Genomic DNA, 19,869 nt, shown 5'->3' with positions numbered 1-19,869 from the left:
AATGTATTTGTACCGGCTTTAAAAAAATCTTTATTCATTTAGCAACTGAATTTTGCAAATTTAAAATAAATGTAATGAAGTGGTAATTGAACTTCTGCCATGCACTTTTGGTCTGAAATCATACTGGTGATTTCAAGTCTAATGCTGCTACACAATCCTTTGATTCAGATGTCACGCGTGTGATTTCAGAACAAAGTTTTCTCCACCCAGTTCAATTACCATGTTCTACAGGTATTCAACATTTTTTTTCAGTGTTTCCATCAATAAAGGGGTACTTAATTATTATCAAAAATGATAGTGAATCATTTAAATAAATGTTTTGATTTATGATTATAACTTGAGGCTATTTGAGTCAAGGAAAAGCAAATTAATGGAAAAGAAAAGAAAAATAAAGAAAAATAACATTTATTAGATCTAGTTTTGAAATTAAGTGTCAATATCTAAATGAGTTTTTCAAACTGCCAGTTTGCCACTTGCATTTTAAATACATTTGTCATTGCTTACTCCACTTGGGAAAAATATCTTAAAATACTGGATAATTAATTTCCTTTGCATTTCAGAGGAAAAATCGGAGGTAAGGAAGACTCATGGCACCTGAGGGAAGCTGGTGCCTCTATCAAACTTTGCAGTGGAGCTGTACAACAACCTGTGCCATTTACATGTAGATGCTTATTGTGGAACCCCAGGACCCTCTCCCCCTCCACTGCCAGTGATGAGATATTGGTTAGCAGTGTTATTGAAATATCTCATGATGGCCCACCAGATCTGGATTACAAGAAAAGTTTTGAAGGAATAAGTTTTACTGTATCTTTGCTGCACAGTGCCCCATATTTGGAGGGGTATGAGGTGGTTATCAAGCAACTGACTGACCAAGAGAACAATGAATGGAAGGAATTAAAGACAGAGAATACTTGGCATGGATCAGGTAACGTTAAGTTTTTATTAAATACAGGTGTGAATAACTTAATGAATGATCATGATATTCCTAGGCTCCCTTTTTCACTGGCATCAATGTCAGCATTTGAGAAATGTGCAGCTCCCCCTCTCCTAACCCAAAATTAAACCCAACTTGTAACCCGAACTTATCAGTTGACTTAAGGGAGAAGGAGTAGGTGTGCAATGACTTAGATGCGGACATCTATCCCTGCAATGCATGACCTGCTGCACTCATAATGTCAAAGTAGACTTCTTGCTTCTTCATAGGCATTTCAAATCCAACTTTAGAACTTTCTTTTCGTTTACCCTTTAGGTGTATCCAAGCAGTACGTGTAATTATTGCACAAATGTTACATGAAGTCTCCAATGCATTTAATCACTATAATATAAATTTTCCTCAATAACCATGTTGTTGCAAACTTTATTCTTTGAAGCATAAATATCATAATGACATCTGTTGGGGGTAACTTTATTGTTTGAAGACTTCAAAACACAGCTGAAGGATGCATTTCCAATCATTTATTTTTATATGCAGAAACTTCAACAGTTCCCAAGTGGCTTTTCCCATTTGCACAAGCTGTTTGTACAAAATCAGCAGTTTCTTCATTTGCTGCAGTCTGGCGTCCTAAGTCTTTCACCTTTTCAAGAGGTACTGCAGGAGGCCCGGAATTAACCTGTATTGTGCCTGACCTTCCTGATGTCAGTGTCCAAATTCCTCAGAGTTGTGTCCCTGTTTATCAAGATTTCTGTGTGACAATCAAGGTGCATGGAACTATAAAATTATATACATGCATGAGTCCTGCAACTTTTTCACTTTCCAGTTTTGAAAGTTATAGGATTGGCGTGAGGGGATTGTCAAAAGCAAGGAGATAAAACAAAGGTGTTGCAATAGTATAACCTGTACCCTCAGTTACTTGCCATACACTCCATGAACTGGGTGGCAATATTCATGGAAAGAGAGATATTAATTAACAACTTTAAGCTAAAATAGAGGACAGTTGGACTTGTGCTTGCATGTGTGTGAAGATACATGTGACAAAGTTATAATCAGCAGTTTTGGTAACTTCGAATTATTTGTGGTACTACTTTCCTCATGTGTACTCATGGATCCTGGGCATTCCCTTTTTAAAACTAGGTTTTGGAAAACTCATTCTAAGCAGCAAACAGACTTTTGCTTCGATATAAATGTCAAATTGAAATCATTCCTGTCAGGTAAATTGGTTTGTATTGGTTTGTAATTAATGCAATTAGTGGATGAAGTTATGCATGATATCATGATGAATTAGTAAAACCAAGGTCTGAGTTATCTACGTAAGCCGAAGATAACACAGACATAAGATTTGGTGAGTTATGACATCATGCAAAGACCAAATTAAGTTATTGTTTTATTATACGTCTTTTAAACAAATTACGAAAGAAGACATCTCTTCAAATTTGCAAAAGTTTAAGAATACTTCACAGACAGTCAGGGCTTGGAAACTAGGCAGAGGTTGAACTCGACATGATAACTGCAATATCTGCGGTAGATATTGGGTTATATGTAAACTCCACTCTTTACTGTATATTGATTGAGTGCTCTTGACCAATCAGACTTTTTATATTAAGTCCAGTGTATACATTTTTTCATAATAATGCTTATATTACTACATAAAACTTTGAAAGGACATTTACATTGTGTACTATAATTTTAGATAATTTCAAAATTTCATCCTGAAATTCACTTTACACAATGTAAAGCAAATTATCTTTATGCTGGGAGTGGTTTAACATGCCCAACAACTTGTTTTGCTTTTAAATCCAGGTAAAAGAATTCCCAAGCAGTGAGCTAAAAGGAGAGGGAGGACTTGTCGGTCCAGTTATTTACATTTCAGGCTCTCAAAATGTTAGTCTCATCGCGCCTGTAACAATAAGGATTCCTCTCACCTTCCGTAAAGAAAAACAAGAGTTGGCAGAGTTACGTCCTGGTGAACTGAGGATATTACAATGTGAAGCACATGACTGGAAAGACATTACAGATAAATTAGATGAACCGCCACGTCTTGTAGATGGGAAAGTGCAATTTAAAGTTCGGCATTTCTCTGGGTAAGTATTTCTCGTCGGCTTTATTTGAAAAATAATACGCATGACGTAGAGGAAATTCAAACGTATTTTAGTGTACAGTCATACATACATGGATTTCTTTTAGTTAACTATAGATTCAATAATTGAAATGACCGCTCGAGTATGTATATACTCAAGGTTGCTCTGCAATGGCTGATAATCGTTTCCATTGGATTGTTTGAGCTGTGTTTGATTTTTCCTTTTCTTTTTCGATAGATTTCGTCCAATCAAGTTGATGAGATCACTTTTACAATCTACTTCGGGCTTCACTGAGTTTGTAGGAAAACTTTGCAATAGGTCTAGGCCTCAGCATGCCCGATTTTTTACGTGCTTGTGTGAGACCGGTGTTCGTGGACATTTTAAACTCAAACTTTTTTGCTATCCTCAAAGACTGTATTATGATGTAATACAGAAAATATCGGAATGTGTCGTACCCTACAAAGACGAAGGCTGCTCTTCTAAACCAGTCTGTGGAGAGGAGAAAATTTTGGTGTCTCTCTCCGAGGCTATCATACCCCAGGGCACAGACCAGAAAAATGCCCTGCAGTTTGTGAGGTATAATATAATACAATTTATTTCTGGCCCATCAAGTACATATGATTTAATTAAATACTTCTAGGTTACGTCATGCTAGTCGTATATAGAAATAATTTATTCCTTCCATTGTAAAATTGTACCTTTACGGTGGCTAATTTACGTTTTCAACCCAGTTGTTAACACTAAATTACCTGTTATACTCTCTCACCGACGCAGCACCACAGTTTCTTTAGAAACTTACCCTTTATTCATTAGTGTACGTTGGGTTTGTCTCAGTTAAATTCATTTCATTTTTAACAGATTCCGCGAGAACGAAGTGTTTTACACAGGTGGTGAAGTTCGCCTAGGAAGTGAGAGTGTTCCAGGAGTGAAGTTTTCCGACCAAAGTCAGGAACTTTTGTGCAACACGATCATGGTATTAGCGTCTCAAGTATGTGACATCTTACGGTTCGTGGATTTGCTAATTAAATGCATTTTTAGCCCAGGGCTAATATATTACTGATGCCAACCTTACTATAGTAGATGACAGTGAATTAAAAGGATTAGCAATGCTGTAACCACAGGCAGCCCAAGCTCCAGTTGTGAGATGATCATCTTACGAAATAAGAGTTATAGCGAAAATTTGAGTTTGTATGGAAATAATTACGACTGCTCTTAGGAAGTAAAAATACAGACAAATTCTCAATAAAAATATCTCCCCTTACTTCCAAAGTGCATGGCCTGCTGTCTGACCGCTTACTATGTTGAAAAGAAGCCATTTTAGAGAGTTCTCCTTTTCTCGGTTTCCTTCTCCTAAGAGTAGTAAACACTGATGAATGTCGAATAGTTAAAGAAATTTCCTGCCCACAGGAAATAGTATATGAACAGACAAGACCTTGGAAGTTTTTGATTTTGTGTATTACTTTTATTTTTCAGTTGTTTTAAAGTCACTTTCTATGCCTCTGCCTATCCTTTTTATTTATTTTCCTTTCCCTTATTACTTAGTACTTTTCTTTATTTTCTCATTTATATTCAACTCATACGCACCCGTAATATTGCGAATTTTGCCTACTCCATTTAGGTCTCTGATCCTGTCACCTTTGACCATGAAGAAAGAAGTGGTAAGTTGTTGTTTTTGTTGTAGGTTTCGTTGTTGTGCGAACAAATAAAATTTACTAGAGCAGTCATTTTGTTCTGAAATATGCCAATTCAGAAATGTAGGCTCTGTGGGTTTTGAAAATGTAGCATTTAGTGACAAAGTACGTGTTCTTAACGGAAAGTCATACTCACCTTTCTTCATGTGTTAATAAATCGGGCCGTGCCTCCCTCACGCTCAAAGTGACGGCTTATTGTCTCTGTTATGTACCAGTAAACTCAATGCAGACCTCGGTGCGTATGTCTTTCCTTGTAAGGAATTTGATATTGGAAACGAGAAAAGCGCAAACAGCTTAGAAAGACACAAAGAATGGTAATTCTCCAAAAAATTATGTCGTTGGTTATATCGTTAAAATAATGGAATAACTCTAACGGTGATAAATCCTTTGCAACCTGATATTGCTTTTCAATGAAATCTTGGATCGAATATGTTACCTTATAACAGCCCCCTTTGTCAAATTTGTCAATGCTCATTGTTACTTAGAAGAGAAATCGACAAAACTTACTACTCTAAGCTATGAACGCTGGGTCTTACCCGGACGATCAAAGTCCAGGATCACCACACCATCGTTTCCGAACCATATGCGCTATAAAACTTGCTTTAGTTCTCAACCCAGCCATTTCATGAAACTCATTATTCTGCAGGTACCTCCGCCCAAAATGTGAAACGTTCAATTGTAAAGCGTCCAAATTTAGAATCATTGTCATGGAGCCCTCTTGCGGCTCGTAGGAAGAGGATACGCGAATCTGCGGGTAACATCGAGATTGAAAATGTCGTGATAGATTTCCCTTTTTAATTGTATATTTTTCAAGTTTGCATGTTGCTGTTACACGTTTATGTATGCTAAAATTTGTTTATGCAGAAAGACTTGCACTATATTTATTAGACATCCTTTTTACCTGGTTACAATGTGAAGAGAACAAAAAGAAAAACGAATTAAGACTTAGCGCTATCACTAATCCAACACCCGTGTATCTTGAACAACTATCACCTACTCCAACATACACACTTGCGTTAGGCTGCAACCCAGCCTCTCCTTAATTTTATTATTATAATGGTATTTCAGCCCAAAGTGTGAAACATTCAATTGTAAAGTATTCAAATGTAGAAATATCGTCATTCAGCCTTGTTGCGGCTTCTGGTAAGAGGAAACGGCAATTTGCAGGTAGTACCGAGATTGAAAATGTTGCGATGGATTTTCTTTTTTATTGTATTTTTATCAAGTTTTCATATTGTTGTTACACGTTTATCTAAGGTGAAATCTGTTTATGCAGAAGGGAAGAAGATACGCGAATCTGCAGGTAGCATCGAGATTGAAAATGTTGCGATAGATTTTCCTTTTCATTGTATTTCTATCAAGTTTGCATGTTGCTGCTACACGTTTATCTATGGTGAAATTTGTTTATGCAGAAAGACTGGCATTATATTTATTAGACATCTTTTTTGCCTATTTATAATGCGAAGAGAATAAAAAAAATAACGAATTAAATCTGGGCGTTCTCACTAATCCAACACCCGTGTTTCTTGAACAACTATCACATAAGGCTTTTCTAACGTACGTTGAAAACCTCGAAATGAACAACTCGCTAAAATGAGCTCTTTTCATCAAAGTAAGCGGTCAGATAACAAGCGATACTCTGTGAAGGTAAGATGAGGTATTTTTATTGAGAATTTGACGTATTTTTTTATTCCTTAAAGTGGTCGTAAATATTCCATACAAACTCTTATAATTCCGCCATAACTGTTACTGCGCAAGATGATCATCTCACAGCTGGAGCTTGGGCCGCCTGTGGTTACAGTAACCCAATGTAACACTTAAACGTAACGAAACAAAGAAATAGTTCCAATCATAATTTTAAGGGATGACTGTGTTCATGTGATAATTAATCATAACACTTATTGGGCAAGAGTAATACAAATGACTGCTGTCTGGTATCAGGTCTCGAAGTCATGTCTTATTCCTGCATTCAGAAAGGCCACGTTTTAGCTTTCATTTGGAAAGTCGTCTGTTTATTTTTTAGGAGCCCACATCTCAATTGTTTTTCACTAGTATGCTTTGTCCTAGATTTCGTACATACATTCCGTAGTAAATGTTCAGCACGAAATTGGCAGTCATCCCCACAAAATTCCTCCGCTACCAATCCTCAAAGTTGTCAAGCACTCCGCCATTTTCAATAAAATGTTTACTCTCCCCAGACTCCTCAGCGGCATTAGTGCTCGTTACCACGCTTTGCGTAGTAAATAAGTGTTGATTCAACTTTTTTGGCAAAAAATCGGAATTGTAATTCAGTGATAGCGATGACTTTAGAGTAAGATGGCAAACAAAAAGTGATTGAGTTAAATACTACATTTGATGTCTTCTGAGATCTGAGTTATATCTCAAAACTTCTGATTAAGTATTAATGGTTCCGATTATATTTATAGCAAGAGACTTTCTTTCAGAAATTTTCCAAAATGTCTTATTTACAATCGGAACGGAAACCAAACCAGAGTGCCTTCAATCAACATCCTGATACATTCAATATCCAATTTGGAGTTTATGATTTTTTCGTGTAGCATGCGCGCTGTATGCTTGTATTTTATAAGTATTCGCTATATCTAAGCATTGAAGAGCTTGCTGTTGATTTTGATGATTTTGTAAGCTCCAATTAAAACAGAGGCAATAAAAGCAGTTTAGATAATAGGGAAAAGATTGAACGGCCTATCTGCATTCTTACCACAGAGTTTGCGTTTTCTGCGTTGAAATTGAAGTACCCTTCAAGAGAAACGCATTGTGTAAGGCGTCGTTATCTTTGCCACGATTTCTCTTAATTTTCCTTCGTGTTTTCTGCTCATTCATTCCATTGTTCAGTTGTTAATATTGTTGTCCTTGCGGATTGTAAATTTTCTTTCAGGCGTCTTGATTGGTCTCTCGCGCTTTTTGAGGGTTGTATTGAGAATCAATTACTTGATCACAATATCGATCATAAATTAATTCTTTTCGCTGTTAAACCTTGCTCATGGTTACTTCCTAAAAGCAATATAACATTTTCCTGCGTTGTATTTAACAAATAGAGAAGCCTTGATTGTCCTCTGTTCTGTTGTAAAGCACTCAGGAAGCGGCTAGAGCTAACCCGGTATCAAAGTTCAAAAACCATCAAAGTTCATATTCTGCAATAGTTTACAAACTGAAATAGTTCGGCATGTCGAATTTAACAGTTTTGCCTGAAGTTTTTAGTTTGTAATAAAGAATCTGATAGTGAATTGTTCGGTGAAATTCGGCCCAATCGTGGCTCACAAAAATACGCAAGTTATTTCACATGACAAGAAGAATACAAACTGTTCAAGACGAGTGTTTTATGAATGAATGGCAGCCGAATTCACCAGGACATGAAGATCGCTCGGAATGACAGCGCCGTAAAACTCGGCTGCAGTGACTAATGTGGCCTTCCACTAAACGCATCAGAAAAGTTATCAGAGCAAGCTCTTATTTTTCCACTCGAAGGGTAGTCGATTTAGTTCCAGAGGCTTGCTCCACTGCGATGACCAAAGATCGCCATGATGAGCTAGCCGCGATAGACCTCAGAATGATCGTAGTAGCTCTAACACCGTCATGATTAGTATGAATTTTAACAGTTATGCCAGGCTATATTTTTCATCATTCCTGTTTTTTTCTGTTTTGTTTTTGAACACGAAACTTTATATACTATGCAAGTGCTAGCTGTGTTTGATTTTTATTACCGTACGTAAACTTGCAATCTAACTAAGCGTGAAAACCCTTAAAACTCGAACTGTCCATTTTCTTTTATCTTTGAGGATTTTTGTCTCTGATCACGTTACAGTAACGTAAATTACTGCGCCTGGCATTTTTGCAAACCTTTGCTCGCTTGTTCCGAAATTTCACTTTCAATTGAAGAAAGAAAAGCTAGTAAGAAGTCTTGGAAAAGGTCGGACGTAGTACAATTTGGTTTATGGCGTGACAGCTTTAGCTCAGTTCTATGCTCTATACTCTCCTAGAGCACGCTCTTTTAACCAATGAGAGCACGCGTTATATCCGAACTTAATTATAAAACATGATAAACCCACTTGAAAGATATCGGAAGAAAATTCGAGAAGCTTAGCCCCCGTCAGACTAAATGGCTCCGACAGAGGCTAGTGCCAGCTTCAGAATCCCACTACGGTGGCCAATTTGCATTATCAGTTTGGTTGATGACACCAAACTATCCTATGTTCAATTATCTCATCAGTTACCTTAGTTGCTAAACTACTTATTACAAATCTATCCTGCATTGGGAAAGAACATGCCTTTTCTTTTGTCTAATCACATAGCTCCAGAAGAAGAGAAGTCACTTGAGGTGGAAGAATTTTCCTCCAGATCAACTGATCAAGACGTTCGCCAGAAGGAGGAGGCTGCAAGAAATGTGGATGAAAGAAAGACTGTTATCAAGAGGTGCAGTTCATTTGCATGTAGTCGTTCTGTTATCCCACGTTAGTGGAATTATATATACAGATATACATAAAAAATTAATAAGTTATACAATTGCCCCTAAGGGTGGCTGCTATGCAATTTCTCCTCACATCACCCCTGAATCAAACTTTAAGGTCAGGAGAATAAAGAAAATGATCACCCTCCAATGCAGCTCTAGATTACCATACGACTTCTCCTCGTCAGCAACTTAAGAAATTTTTCCCGAATAGTTTGGAGAAAATAAAAACTGCATGATGTCAGGGTGTAAAGGGTTAACATGATTTGCGAATATTTGCGTGCAATGCACATTAGCGACATAACAATCACATTAAGCTGAGCTAAATAAAAGAAAAACTTTCCCTGAGTAGAATGAACCATGATGGTCACATGCACAATTGAAAATTTCGGGATAAAGAAAAGAATGGCTATTTTGAATGCTATTCATAAATTTCAAATAGAATGTTATTGGACATAGTTTGATGCTACTCTGGTTTGCATTTGTAAGGAATAATAGCAAAACCAGTCGTTGGTTTCCTTTCATCAAGAGCGTTACTATTTGTAACTGGTTTTTGCGTTACTATTTTACAAGAGCGTTTTTTACAAGAGAGTTTTTTTTACGTTTTACGAGAGCGTCAAGAGCGTTACTATTTTACAAATAGTAACGCTCTTGATGAAAGGAAACCAGCGACTGGTTTTGCTGTTATTCCTTACATACAGGGTGTTACGGAACCCATCAAGAGAATTTTGAATAGCCACAACGTTAAAGTTGCTCAAAAACCTTTTCAGACTTTGGGGCATATTTTCGCCAAACCTAAGAATCCTGTCACGAAAGAACAACGAAACGACGCCATTTATTCTATTCTTTGCAATGACTGTGACAACGAATACATCAGACAGACCTAACGTCAGTTTGGTACACGGTTAAAAGAGCACCAAAAAGCGGTTTTCCTTTGCAATAGGAAAATTCAGCTTTATTGGAGCATATGTGCCTAACTAACCATACAATTGGGTGGGATAATTCTAAAATTATCACCCCTAATCGGCGTTACCACCAGCGCCTTAGTTTGGAGGCTTGGCATATTAACTCCGCACACGCTCCTTTAAATCGTGACGATGGCGGTTTGCTTCCTGACGCCTATTTACACCTCGTCAGAAAAAAAAACCTATTGTTGCAGCGTTTAGATCACCCCTGATGAAGGCACTAGAGAGGAGCGTCGAAACGTTGGGTCTATGAATTGTAACTGCTTCGGTTACATTCATTAAATCTGCTAACCAGAGTGGCATCAAGCTATGTCTGATTGTCCACCTGGTTGCCGTGTGAACTTTAGTATAGAATGTTATTGATTCTCTTACTTGATGAGATAGCTTAGATACAATTTGCACTACAATTACTCAAAAACCTACAATTTATTCCATAAAAGTAAGTCCACACTTAATTAGAAGAATCGTTGCTTCACTGAATTAGGTACTCTCAATTTGCGACATTCGGAAGCGTTGTATTGGCTATAGTCCGGTAATCTAAAGCGTTTTTAAGTTCTTCCCCAATATCCGTCCTTCGTTATTTATACGATAGACCTATAGAAAGTGTAGTCTTAGGTTGCTTATAATTTATTCTTTAACTTCAGTATTTTTATAGTTTAGCGTTCCTGCAGAGGGCTAATAACTGTTAAAAAAAAGCTGATTCTGTCGCATATTCACCCGCAAAAAAGGTATAAAAGACGCCGTTTTGGCCTTGCCCAACGAAGTAGACTGCATCTTCGTGATTTGGTTATTTGATAGTGACATCACATCCGGAATGTCAACCCTCGAGCATAAAATATCAAAATGTTACGTTATGCATAAGCTTTTCGCCGATGGAGTAAGATACAGACAACCAATTAATAAAGATAGCCCATCACTGAAGTTGATGAGACCGAGTTTAAAGAGCTGCAAAACCGTCTTGAAAGAGAAACTCACTTTACATTCAAGAGGAAACATGATAAGCGTTTTCACTTAAACAAAAGCTTAGTAAATGTAATTTTGTGATTTCAGAGGTAAAATTGCAGACGAGTCAGAGACTTGGAATCTTGCAAAAGCTGGTGCATCCATCACATTTAACCTTGGAGCGATAACAAAATCCTTGACCATAACATGTTCATTATGGACCCCCGCAGCCCTTTCTCCGCCCATTGGTAGTAATGAGCTCTTGGTAAGCAATGTGATTGAACTGTCTCATGATGGCCCACCTGATCTGGAATTCATGGAAAATGCTTCGGGAAGCATAAATGTAGCTTTGTTGCACAGTGCCTCTAACTCCAAAGGGTACGAGGTGGTTATAAAGCAGTTGGTTGACCCCGAATACAATGAGTGGGAGGATTTGGAGACAAAAAACATTTGGCATTCGTCAGGTACTGAAATAATAAATTTTACCGATGAGATCCATACACAAGTATCATTCCATATACTTCTTGCTAATTTCCCAATCCCTAGTTAGGATCATTTAAGGGAGATGGGGAGCCGGCTTAGTAGGTAGTGCACGTAATTCCAGATCGACATTTACAGTTTGATGGTGGTGTGTTCTCGGGCAAAACTTAGAATGGATTAGAATGACAACATGGAAGTTCTCCCATACAGACCTCCAGCTTGGTTGATAGGGACTACTGAGTAATAATTGAAACGGATTATACCCACAGGAACATTATTAACAGTATCTTTATGTCGTGGTCGAGATTCTCTTACACAGACCGCTCTGTGAGAAAGATTTAAGTAATAACCATAACTAATGATATCTATTACAGCATTACTAATAATGTTATTATATTACAGTACATCCAACCATCCCCAATTGGACGTGCCCTTCCGCTAAAGCTTCGTGCTCGAAAAGGTGGTTTTCCTCGTTTGCAGCAGTCTGGCGCCTCAAGTCTTTTGTCTTTCCTAAGCCTACGTCTAAGACCTCTGACTTTATCTGTTCACTGCCAGACTATCCAAATGTTAGTGTTGCGATTCCATGGAATTCTTTGCCTGTCGATACAGACTTTTCTTTAACTCTAAAGGTATTTATACCCGATGTTGCATTTGTAAGAAATAATTAAGATGATGATGAGAGTGATTTTGGCATTTATTGTCATCATTATTCTTATCATTTATATCACTATAACAATATCTACCATTTGTTTCATAAGACTTTAAGGTTAAAAACAAAAAAAACAAATTATTGCCGAGAGGGTATTACCTTGATATAAAATCAAATGCTTTGACCTAAACTACGGTCAATAACAGATTTTTTGAAAACTATCATGTTAGTGTGAGTGCATGGATTTTAGCTGAAAAAGAATGTTTAATAAAATCTATTCAACATCCTCAATCCATTTGGGAAACTACTAGTTGCTAACAAATCTATTCAACGTCCTCATTTCATTTGGTAAACTACTGGTAGCTAACAAGAGTACCTTGGCTTATCATAAATTATGTGATATAATTGTTTTGGCTCTCTTAATTTGAGGTGCAAGAAGCGCCAACCATTGACCACAATGTGGAAGGAATGCTTGTTGGTCCGATTCTTCACATTTCGTGCTCAAACGATGTAAAGCTGTCAGTGCCAGCGAAAATCAGCCTCCCGTTGTCACTCACGGACGGTGAAATAGAACTAGCGGAGCTGCATTCAGGTCAGGTGAAGATACTACATTTCAATTCGAGAGAGGAATCACAAGAATGGACGGATATCACAGATCATTTGGATATGCCTGTAGTCCTTAGAGATGGAATAGTGACGTTTCAAGTCAAAACTTTCTGCCGGTAAGATAAAGGTGTAGACCACATTTTTATTCTATAAACTGTGTACATTTATCATTATTTACTTTGTTTATATTTCTTGAAGAAAACCATTAGTTTTGGAAACGAGAAGTCCGCTTTGCAATTGTTGTGAATCTCCAAATTTCGTCAGTTCTTGGGTCTGAATGTGACAATGAATACAAAAGAGCACTGAAAAGTAACATAAATCAATGTACACAAAGTGGTCAAGATAACACAAACGATTTATATTGCGAGCTACTAAAAATTATTGGCCGTGAGGACCATTTCCAAATTATACGCCTGATTTTTGAGATATTTTTATTGCACTGGCGAGTGAATAGGGTAGTTAAAAAAATAAGAAACATCCAGGAAGTTGGACAAGAAGGATACTTGACGCCAGTTTTATTGCAACGACTGCTCCCCAAATGAGCTTTTGTTCTGTTGCACAGTATAATTCAAATTCAAACGTATAAAATCTGTTGTTTTCACACGCAGCGATTTCCACAAGTGAGTTACTTTACTTACAAGAGTTACCTGTTACCCCCCCTCCCCCCACTCTGGTCCGCGTTTTTCTCCCCCTCCTCCTCTCTCAATATTTGGTGCATCTCTCGAGCTTCCCCAAGTTATTCGAGCTGACTTTAAGATAAAAAGTTCAGATTGAAAAAAGTTTCTTTCTTGCTAAGTCCAAAAACCGGTCGTGTTGATTAATTTTGAGCAAGGTAACTGACTTGGGTGGATACTTAAAAAGTGTCATGGTACTTGACTAGAGATTATTTCCTCCAGCAAATTTTTCTTCTCAAGAGGCTAACATAATTTCTAGTAAGTGTAGATGCGCCTCTTAAAACGTGTCTTTTTGGTTCATAAAGTGTAGATTTTCCTGCCGTTTTCTTTTAGGTTTTGGCCCTGGTTGTTGAAGACGTTCGTCAGCACTCCATGGAAATATGCCACGCTTCTATACGATGGAATCATGAAACGACATGCTGGGTTTTTAGCTTGCTTATGCAGTGATGCAGTACCCGCGAGATACGTGCTGAATATGTTTTGTTTCCCGCAGCATTTAAGGTCCAAAGTGAATAGCGATATTTCTTCAGCATATTTTGTGAATATGCAAGGAGAAGGAACCTCGCAGAAACCTCTGTCTAGCGGTGATGAGACATGTGTGTCCCTTTCAAGTGGATTTGAAGTGCAAGGAGCGAGAAATGTAGAGGACATCGTCTTAAAGTAAGCGCCAGCCCTTTTACGTTTTATCGTTCCATTCTCATCATTCAGGTTGAGTAAGCGGCACTGTCCCTTTGTCTCCTAGCTTAAGAAAACAAGTCTGTTACACGAATGGATTTAAATTATCCATTCCAACTTCTTACCTTAAGAAAGCTCACAATCTTAGAGAAATTTACACTTCAGTACTCTCAAGTTAACTAAGTTCCTTAAGTATGTTGTTCCTTCATTAAGTTCAACCGAGAAAAAGCTAAAATAACTTAAAGATTGTTTTTTGCCGCTTACCAAGATGCAGACTCAAGTGATTTGCTAAATCCGCCATACTTGAAACCTATGGAAAACGTTGTTATTCATCCAAACTTTTGTTCCTTTTTTATGCGAGGTTTCTTGGTAGCGAACATTTTCTGGCGAGTCTGCGTGTTAGTATTAAGGACCCGAGTGATCTGCAAGTCGACTTCCTAAAATCGCTGGGAGACAAGGAGAGAAAAAATTCCCCAATATTATGTCAAGTGCCCATCATTCCAAGATCTCCAGTACAGGTATTTACGATACTGCTGTTTAAAGGCATAGATCTGCATTTTCCTTCATTGAAAAAGAAAGTGTGGATAAACAAAAATTGCCGGTACTGATGTCGTAAATCGCCACGCTCAAACGAAGTTCATTATTTTGCCAAAAATAACTGGAACTCAACCAAAACAAATGTGTTTATAGTGAAATCTTTAACATTTCATTAAGGTATTAGGACCATTATAATGTAAAGGAAAGTCAAAGATTTTTACCCGTAGCTCTTTGTCAAGGCTTTCCTCGACATACCTATATTTGGCAGATTCCATCTCCCAACTACCTTGCAACTTCAGCGGCTTTTCCATACATAAATTTAAGCTGTTCCGAATATTGAATGTTGGTCATGTTATCTCACTGAACCATTCGTTTTAGAGACCACAGTCGTTTGGGTGGAAACTTAGGGTGTACCTGGCAGTGAAAAGCATGTGGCTACACCCACATATTTTCCAGAGACACTAACTTGGCAGCATGAGTTCTTGATCCATTGATATAAATGTGTTTACAGTTCCTGTGAACGTTATTGCTTGCTAATGTTTCTTGTAGGCTCAATATGAAATATGACTTGACTGGGATAAGCTTGGCTGTATTAATTTTACCAAAGCAAATCCAGCTTAAGAAACTAAAGCGGCCACACTAGGATCCGGCCTTCGGGTCCTTTGATCAAGCTTTTTTTTTTAAACAGTAGTAGTAATCTGGAAAGAGGGAGGTGTCTTCTGGAAAAATAGTTCTTTCGGGCTAAATAAGCTCTGCTAAGTCGATAATAGTCTCGCAAATTCGCCATCAAAAGGTTTCGAGTAAGATAACGAGGCCATTTTAAGGCGGCACGAACCTTATTTAGGACGAATCACTAGAAACACAAGACTGATGAATGTCTTGTAGTTAAAGAAATGTTCTGCCAACAGGAAATAGTACAGGAACATATAAGACCTAGCAAATGTTTGATCTAGTGTACTACTTTTATATTTCAGTTGTTTTGAAGTCACTTTCTATGTCTCTATACTTATTTTTTTTAATTTTTCCTATTATCTAGTCCTTTCTTTATTTCCTCATTTCTTTTCACTCCATACGCACCCATAATATTGCGAATTTTTCCCTTTTCCCTTTAGCTTTCTGTTTTTGAAGAAGGAAGCGGTAAGTTGTTTTTTGTTGTTGTTGTTGGTTTCGTTGTTGTTCGAATAAATACAATTTACTAGGCCAGTCATTATTGTTCTAAAATATGCAAACTCAGAAATGCGGGCTCTGTAAGTTTTGAAAATGTATATAGCATTTAGTGACGAAGCAATGTGTTCTTAGCGCAAAGTCATAATAACTTGCCTTACTTCATGTGTTAATAAATTGGGGCATGCTCCCCTCGCACTCAATAGTGATGGCTTATTGTCTATGTTACGTATCAGTAAACTCGATGCAGACCTTCACGGTACGTGCGATCTTACTTGTAAGGAATTTTATACTGGAAACAAGTAAAACTCAAAACAGCTTGGGAAAGACACAAAGAGGTGTAATTCTTTAAAAAAATGATTCCGTTGGTTATATCGTTAAAAAATGGAGTAACTCTAACAAATCCTTTGCAACCTGTTATTGCTTTTCAAATGAAATCTTAGATCAAATATGTTTCTTTTTAACAGCATCCTTTGTCAAATTTGTCGATGCTCATTGTTACTCAGAAGGGAAATCGATAAGACTTTCTACTCCAAGTTGTGAATACTGGGTCTTACCCGGACGATCACTGTCCAGGATCACCACACTATCGTTTTGAACCATATGCACCGTGAAACTTGCTCTCTAGTTCTCAACCCAACCATCTCATTAAACCCATTATTCTGCAGGTATTTCCGCCCAAAGTGTGAGACCTTCAATTGTAGAGCAACCAAATTCAGAATCATCTTTATGCAGCCCTGTTGCGGCTTCTGATAAGAGGAAACGCTGTAGGTAGTACCGAGATTGAAAATGTTGGGACGGACTTTCCTTTTTATTGTATTTTTATCAAGTTTGCACATTTCTATTATACGTTTATCTGTGATAAAATTTGTTTATGAAGAAGGAGTGGCATTATGTTTATTAGATATCCTTTTCACCTTGTTGTGATGTGAAGAGAATATAAAATCACGAATTAAATTGGATCACCAATCGAACACCCGTGTATCGTGAACAACTATCACCTATTCCGGCATTACCGGCTGGAGACTGGCTAAGAGACGTTGTTAATGACCTCCATTTTCGAGATGCTTGTCGGGCCATAAACGAATGAAGAGGTCACAGATAGATAATGAGTTCGGAAAACTTTTTAGGGATTTATTTTGATAGGTTGGGAAAATGGTTCCCCTGCTGCTGCAAATGTCTCCTCTCCCAGGCGTGACAGTCTTTAAGGCCAACGATTCGGTATTGAATGATACCGAAAAGAGAAATCGCCTTTCGCTACAACTGCTCGCTTTTCGCCAAAGCCTTGAAGCACCCCTTTCCTAATTTTTTAATTCTCCCTCAATTGTTATTCTCAGATATCTATATGGTTAAAGATGGTATACCATTAGATCGCAAGTTAGAAGAGCTGTCTCTGAAACTTGGAAAAAAATGGAAGGAATTGGGAAGCTGTCTGGAATTCGACGACGCTGCAATAACTAACTTGGATGAAGACAATAAGGAGTTGGCAAGGAAGGCTTATCGTATGTTATTGGCTTGGAAACAAAGAGAAGGCTTCCAAGCCACTTACACAGTTTTGTACAATGCCTTGTGTGACAAATTGGTGGAATGTAAACTTCTAGCAGAAGACTTTTGTTGTACTGAAATTGAAGGCAATGCCTCTCCTTAGTCTTATATTATAAAAAGTGAGTCGTTTCTCTACAGGGACGTAGCTAATTGTACGCACGGTACGCACGTGCGTACTTAAAACAGTCGAAAGTAAAAAAATAAAACACGAAAGTGAAAAACAACAAAAAAGCATAGAAGAGATAATTGTTTTAAAAAAGCAGTTTTCCTCAACTCATTTAACCGTGGTTGTTTTTGTATGTTTTTTTTTTAATGTATATTTTCTAAATATAATCAGATTGTCTTTAAGGTGCTGCAGTCAATGAATCGAAGAAGACGACAAAAAATTTTACAACTTAGTCATCAATTCATATATAGTAAAAAAGTTAGGCTCACAATGTAACCTCGCCTTTATTCAAGTCACCTGAGAAGGATTTGGGACTTGGGGGTTGGGGGTGGGAGGGATTCGAATAATTATGGATACCTCTTGAAAACTCCTGGTTACGCCCCTGCTCTAGTACGTCATATGTCTTTGTGAGTACTCCAAAGAGCGTTTGTATCGAGCATTCGCGCTCAGTAAGTCGTTCATTTCGTCTTGCGCTCGAAGATAAGGAGAAAATTAGCTTTAGAGTATAGATATTTACACGTATTTTTGCAATCAAGAAACGCTGGCCAAAGAACATTGAGGTCGGAATTCACTTAGATGTCAGCACATGTTATGCACATTACCACCCTGAAGCATCTTATTTAATTCCTCACAGCTTAAAATTAGAATGCATTTTCTCCTCACTGTTCTCTATGCATTTCCTAAGGAACAGACATAAACAATTGTTTTAACAGTCAAGAGCTTCCTAAGTTGGTGTTCAGTTACTTTATTCTCGTGTTCTTAATTTCTGATTCAGGACTGTAAGGAGGAAAAGATGCTAGACACTGTCTGAGTTGAATTAATCGTTTGTGGTGAGCTTGAAGTAACAGCGTAATTTTTCATAGAATGAGGTTCCCCTTGTCCTTGTGTGGTGAACAAGCATAAAACATATAATGGCCTTATTATAGAATAAAATTTGTAGATACTGAGCTGTCATTTTGATCTTAAAAAGTGTGAAAGGTCAAGAAAAATCAAATATGTGGATGAAAGTGATCCTCGCAGTAATGTGCACTACTTAGGCAGTAGTGGAAATAAGGCCTGAAAAAAATTCAGGCCTGTACGGGATACACAACTCTTCCTCAGGCTTAACCCCCATGATTCTTTGTGGTTTATGGAGGTTTCGCCCCATTGAAAGTTCAACAATTGACAAGTTTACCCCTGCTACGACGAGTTCCCTTTTGTTCCCTTCAAATATGATATAGATTTATATAGCAAAGCCTAAAAGTAGAGCTCCAGTCAGTTTATTTTCCATCCCTTCAACTTACTAAAACTCCTAAGCACTGGTTGTCGTAGACTTAACGAGATGCTGAACGGAGGGACGCTATTCTCACAACTTGCAAAGCGATCAACATATCAACATGCATGCTAGTCAGCAGTATTTTCAAGCAGCTGAAGACCTTTGTTGATGTAACTAATTGTTGAACGGATTGTCCAGGATTTAGAATGTTTTCTTCAGATGTCATGTATTATTTCAGTATCGGTTGAAGTGATATTTTATTGCGCGTGTTTGTTAATTTCGGTTTAGATTGAATGAAACGACGGTAAACGCTTCGAGTTAAGATCTAGATATCACCGGTCGATTGAAATGTTTACACTCGGGATGATTATTCAGTGAATCAATGTGCTAAAATCGTATTAGCATCTCATAAACCTCTGGATGTCGCCATTTATGACTGATTACTTCAGTGATTTTTCTCTAACGTGTCAAACTCCTCTAATAAGCGTTGAAAATTTAAAAGAAAATTCACTTTTCAACTCTTGTTTATGTTTAAATTCTCCTCTTTCAACTGCTCTGGCCAGAAATAGTTCTACTGTAACTGCATATATCAGTGTAAATGTCTCTAAACCAACTGTCCTCTATCTTGGCAACTCTAGCCACTGAAATACTAAAGTTGTCTACCATCTGTTTAATTTCTTGCACTGTGAAAGTTTGATTTTAACGAAGGCAAGCTAGAACTGGAATATATTTTTACATTACAGAAATTGATTCAGACATCCATCGAGTTTTGTATTAAGTTTTAAAGTTGAGTCGTTGTTGTTACTGACCCATAAGGAGGAATTTATAATTCAGAAACAATTCCGACAGCTTGTGAGAGATGGAAAATTATCAGCTGTCATTAGGAGAAAGAAATTAACAACGATTCAAGAGTCAATGCTTCTCCTTTGTGGTACAATGGTGAAAAACTTATCAACTTTTCTGCAATTCCTGCAATAGAGGCAGAATTCGTGTGGGGGAGTAACACAAAAATAGTTGAAGATCGTTTTCTTTCTTCTCAT

General features: G+C 37.5%; 1 protein-coding gene across 1 annotated transcript; it reads left to right on the top strand.

The window, feature by feature from the left end:
- Nucleotides 1-2,736: 2,736 nt before the first annotated feature.
- Nucleotides 2,737-18,521, top strand: LOC149053078 (uncharacterized). Its single transcript, XM_089213131.1, has 13 exons — nucleotides 2,737-3,018; nucleotides 3,253-3,591; nucleotides 3,874-4,003; nucleotides 4,634-4,673; nucleotides 9,017-9,137; nucleotides 11,187-11,542; nucleotides 11,961-12,187; nucleotides 12,637-12,929; nucleotides 13,821-14,147; nucleotides 14,524-14,680; nucleotides 15,812-15,836; nucleotides 16,532-16,630; nucleotides 17,201-18,521. Exons 2-13 carry the CDS (start codon nucleotides 3,272-3,274, stop codon nucleotides 17,509-17,511), a joined length of 2,406 nt encoding a protein of 801 aa, XP_089069257.1. The 5' UTR covers nucleotides 2,737-3,018; nucleotides 3,253-3,271; the 3' UTR covers nucleotides 17,512-18,521.
- Nucleotides 18,522-19,869: the final 1,348 nt, after the last annotated feature.

This window comes from Pocillopora damicornis, chromosome 1 (genome assembly GCF_964200805.1).
Source record: "Pocillopora damicornis chromosome 1, jaPocDami1.2, whole genome shotgun sequence".
Lineage (NCBI taxonomy): Eukaryota > Metazoa > Cnidaria > Anthozoa > Scleractinia > Pocilloporidae > Pocillopora > Pocillopora damicornis.
Note: the sequence above shows the minus strand (reverse complement) of the source record. Positions and strands in the feature narration are given on the sequence as shown.

Coding starts and splice junctions, on each gene's coding strand:
- LOC149053078 (XM_089213131.1), top strand. CDS start 3,272: ATGAGATCACTTTTACAATCTACTTCGGGCTTCACTGAGTTTGTAGGA. Junction 9,138..11,186: donor AGAAAGACTGTTATCAAGAG/GTGCAGTTCATT, acceptor TTGTGATTTCAG/AGGTAAAATTGCAGACGAGT. Junction 12,188..12,636: donor ACTTTTCTTTAACTCTAAAG/GTATTTATACCC, acceptor TCTTAATTTGAG/GTGCAAGAAGCGCCAACCAT.